This window comes from Aegilops tauschii, chromosome 7 (genome assembly GCF_002575655.3).
Source record: "Aegilops tauschii subsp. strangulata cultivar AL8/78 chromosome 7, Aet v6.0, whole genome shotgun sequence".
Lineage (NCBI taxonomy): Eukaryota > Viridiplantae > Streptophyta > Magnoliopsida > Poales > Poaceae > Aegilops > Aegilops tauschii.
Genome location: NC_053041.3, coordinates 245,042,136 through 245,046,609, shown reverse-complemented (window position 1 = coordinate 245,046,609; position 4,474 = coordinate 245,042,136). Strand labels below are relative to the sequence as shown.

The following is a 4,474-nucleotide window of genomic DNA, read 5'->3' as shown; positions in this document are numbered from 1 at the left end:
GAACTGGCTATTATTTCTGTTAATAGAAGGGGTTAACCACAATGTGTCCCGCACATGGCGCTTGTGGAGAAAATTCAGGGGGAGACGGGGTTAACCAGTAGCGTCGTCTCCCGTCTCTCCTCCGCCACGCGGACTTGCCATCGGTACCCACAGGTCCGGTTTTCACTTAAACTGTTCTAGTGGAGCAACCAATGTTTTTAGCAAACCGTCAATATAATGGTGGGTTTTGAAAAAAAAAACGAAATGTGATAGTTTTTCATTTAGGTCCATAAATGTGGTGTTTTTTTTTTTTTGCAATTTACTCTAAATTCAAACGCAAATATGTATGGAATCTTACTCATGTGTTCTTGCTCATCAACCATCTCTTCATCTGGTCTTTGTTCATCCGCGTCCATGTGTCTACATGTTGGATCCTTTTGAGTTACGTTTCTCTTTGTTGGCGACGGTTGTTGTTTTGATGTGTTGCTTTTTTGGTGCCTTAGCATGACGACTAGCCAACTGTCTAATACAACAAAGTCTGTTCGGCTCCAGTAAGGAATGAGCGATGATGGCGTCACGTCTTCGGCTCACACCCATGCTCGTACTGTCATGATGTTTGATTAATAGATCGGAAGTTTTTGTTGCAAAAGAAAAAGACTTTGTCCATGAGGGGTACATACAATTGAGATCTCTATACAACATGGGGTAGTGTTCAAAATCAGTTGTCCTCAAACCATGGGAAAACAGTGACTAGTGCAACGCATTTAACGAGAAGTCTTGAACTGATATACAAAGTGGACATTAACTACTTTTCAGCGGTTCAAAGAAACCGGCATGAACACTCCTAGTTACAACTCATAACGTAGGTTAGCAGGGCAACGTTTCAAGCTGCTTTACGAGAATAGGTTGACTGTGCCTCTTGGTCTGTGCCTGTTACCATCCAATCAAGCTTCGCACCCTAAAGCAAGAGAAATATCAAGTGCATAGTTAAATCGTAGTAGAATCTTCATAGGCCGGACGATCATGCATGACATCAAAGATGTAACAGGAGGACTCAAGTATGAGACGTAGAGGCCTCGTATAAATGACTGAGATACAGCTCAGCACATTTTGGTGCATCCAAGTGCTAGCCAAGCATCAATAAAATGCAGGATTTCATGGTTTTCGAGGACTACACTGACACACCGGAATATATTCATAGACAGGAGGTTAAGCTTTGAATCGTGGGTCATGGTTGTTCATTAGAATATGCAGTTGCATACCTTTCCCTGGCGAATAATGGTAGGATAACTTCCAGTCATGTCAACGACAGTAGATGGATCAGCAATTCTAGCACCACCATCAACGATGAAATCGAGTCCCTGAAATTTGAAACATTTGAGCATTTCATGTTCTTGAAGCCATCTATTTCACACATACTCTTGTGTTACGAGTGACTAGTAACACGGCTACACGTAAAAGCAGCTAACCGATGTTAACTACTCTCTCCGTCCCAAAATGAGTGACTCAACTTTGTACTAACTTTAGTACAAAGTCGAGTCACTTATTTTGGGATGGAGGGAGTATTCTGTAATTGTGTAACTAACCACTTGATGGCAGCCATCACAGTATTGCATGCATTTCGAGGCCCTAGCATACATATCAGAAGAAAAACTAGCTTAATATGCCCTATGTCAAAAACTGAAAGAGTCGACAATTTTGTTTAATTATGCCTTTTTGCTTCACCCCTAGGCCTGAGCAGGTACTATTCACCACTCACTGTACAATCATTTGATTGTAAATTATAATGCATCATAGAGATGGTAACTCAAAATATGACCTGAAAAGTAGCTGGCACTCTAGAGAAGAAAACAGACCAGTGCAAAATTTTGCAATGCTTATACAAAAAAAAAATCTTTGTGAAGTCACTGTAGGCAGATTTCTGGTGCACCAGTAAAAAGAAGGAACATACCAGTGGCTCATAAATATCGGCAATGGTTACTGGGTCAAGTATCCATTCATCCTCTGCCAGATATTTGACACTGTAAATAGAGGGGAAAAGAGGAGAATAACTACAAGTCCTGGCAACAAGATGAATAGTACTTGGAAGGTTTTTCAAATGAGCTCAAGTAAAATATCTACTTCGTGTAGGAAGACCAAAACAGAGAGGCATGTAGCTTATATAACTCAATATTCTTACTGCTCGTACATGCCAGCACAACACAGAGTACAATGATTAAAAGACACATCAGAAGCAAGAAATAAATAGAGAAAATTGAAGGTATATGAGCCTACAACCAACCTTGTGCAGATCAACGGTTCTTCCAGATTTTGCAGTATTGCTTGACATATGGGATCATCTGGCATTCGAACACCAACCTGCCTCCTTTTTGCGTATCTAGTAGATGACCCATGCTTGATGCATTGCTTGGGCAATTCCTTAGTCGCAGGTAGAATAAAGGTGTACTGCACATTATTAAATAGACGTTATTTGTGAAGTACAAGATGGTGGTCGATCTTGAAGAGGCAGATATCCTTACAGGTCCTGGTAATATACGCTTGACAGCACGGAAAATGTTAGCTTGCCCTTGGTTGGTACCTAGAGGAAATCCTGTTGTGTAGGTATCAATATCTCGCAACGAGCGGCACAAGATGCTGAGAGGCTGCATTATTCAAAATTGGTATAAGAATAGAGTGCATTTGCAAAAATGAAAGTGTAGTTGGTAGTTGTGCCTTGCTCCAGAGTAAGCTTCATAAGAAAGGAGGACTTATTGCTCTCTTGCACATCTTGCCTTTGAATTTACAATGCCTTTAATTCTGTATGAGAAAAAAAACAGATAGTGCCAATTAGATCGGTGTTGGTTTACTTCATGTCTAAGACAGCAAATAAATAAGAATTATTATACTGACCAACCAGATGAATGATTGTACCTGCGGAGGCGCTCAATAGAGTCATTGTTACTCAGATCACAAACAATGGAGTAGCTGTAAAAAATGGAACTTGTTATTATTTGTATTTTTTAACTGTGTTATTATTTGTGTTCAGCACAGCGCATTGTCCAAATAAAAATCAGAAAGCTTGAGGACTTGCTTAGATCTCTGAGAACATGGGCAGACACATAGGCATTGAGATGGACATACAAACAAACTGCTGCTCATCAGTAATGCAAAGTCAGCTTCAGCAAAAAACTAAGAAGCTACCTATGCAATCAAAACATTTTGTAGATGATATGAGCACAAATACTCAGATGGCTTTTACACGAGTTATCACCCAACCGTGCTTCAATTTACACGGTATTCTGCACGCACGAGCATCAACTGCAACGCGAAATGCAGTGCGCACGGTGCATTTCCTTGCTCCCTAACGAATGGCAAGCCCGGCCGGTCCCGGGATAAGCTGTCAGGTTGTTCCAGAGACGAGCACAAGGTCAAGTGAAGGGAAAGCATTGAATAGCATACACGGTGTCGGTTGGGATGACGCCGACGGCGCCGCTGTTGATGAGGTCGACGACGGGGTCCAGCTTCCAGAAGTCCTCGCCGGAGGGTTCCACCTGCACCCGCAGCATCCCGCCATCCCCTCTCTTTGCGCGCGCGGGCCAACCCAGTCGCCGGAAAAGGAGCCGTTACTTTATCTCCAGGAATCCAGAAGTAGAAAACGTGCGAGAGCATTGGGGGATGGGGGCGTACCGTGAACTGGCGCTGGGAGTCGTACTTGAGGCGCTTGGGGTTGCGCTTGTGGAGGGCGACGATGGCGACGGAGATGCGCGGCGTAGGGGTCGGCAGGGAGGGGAGGCGGAGTGGGGAGGGGGAGACGGCGCGGCGAAAGGAGAGGCGCGAGAAGAGGTCGGTGGTGGGGTTGGCGGTGGTCGCCATTGCAAGGGCGGCGAGCTCTTGGCGCCAGGATCGGGTCCCTGGCCGTCGACTGTTTATTCCCCACGTTATCCCGATTTCATTTTCCATTTTCTACTCCAATATAATTAGTTTTTTTTCCCAACAGTTTGTTATATCACACGACCAAGCTTTTGCAACCACGTCTATGTTAATCAAGCATCAATGAAAATTGAAATTAAGTAAAAATCTAAAAACTGAAATTGAATTCACGATTGTACTTAGTGCACCCCCGCCTCTCCTCTGCTCCTCTCCGCTCCTCCGGACCCGTAAGATGGGCAAGTCCGGTAGGCGGATCCTCTCGGACGCCCAGATCTTCGCCGTCGACGCCGACGCTCGTCGGGCCCGTCAGCGTCCACCACACCGTCGACACCCATGATCAAGGACTTACCGAGGCCGTGCGGATCGATGAAGAGTACACACGACAGATTGAGTTGATGCTCGAGCGCTCGTTCTGCGACAGCGATCCACCGCGCGATAGCCACGTCAATGATGAGTGACCCTTCCCACCGCACCATCACTTCAAGGAGGAGCTAGCATCCTCGCCGCGCCATCGCGTCAAAATGGAGTCAACATCTCCACCACGGTGGCACGTGATACGTCTCCATTGTATCTACTTTTCAAACAC

The 4,474-nt window shown here is 44.8% G+C and overlaps 1 protein-coding gene across 1 annotated transcript; it reads right to left on the bottom strand.

The window, feature by feature from the left end:
* Positions 1-594: 594 nt before the first annotated feature.
* Positions 595-3,939, bottom strand: LOC109780704 (uncharacterized). The gene is made up of 9 exons (XM_020339287.4): positions 3,646-3,939; positions 3,418-3,539; positions 2,890-2,943; positions 2,751-2,775; positions 2,499-2,621; positions 2,261-2,424; positions 1,931-2,000; positions 1,242-1,340; positions 595-937 (listed from the first exon to the last, which is right to left on the bottom strand). The coding sequence occupies exons 1-9, from the start codon at positions 3,916-3,918 to the stop codon at positions 863-865; spliced, it is 1,005 nt and encodes a 334-aa protein (XP_020194876.2). The 5' UTR covers positions 3,919-3,939; the 3' UTR covers positions 595-862.
* Positions 3,940-4,474: the final 535 nt, after the last annotated feature.

What these genes read in the sequence shown, in the direction of transcription:
- LOC109780704 (XM_020339287.4), bottom strand. Translation starts at nt 3,918, where the DNA reads ATGGAAAATGAAATCGGGATAACGTGGGGAATAAACAGTCGACGGCCA. An exon ending in ACTCCCAGCGCCAGTTCACG is followed by an intron (nt 3,540 to 3,645) that starts GTACGCCCCCAT and finishes GCGCGCGCAAAG; the next exon opens with AGAGGGGATGGCGGGATGCT. An exon ending in TCTATTGAGCGCCTCCGCAG is followed by an intron (nt 2,776 to 2,889) that starts GTACAATCATTC and finishes TTTCTCATACAG; the next exon opens with AATTAAAGGCATTGTAAATT.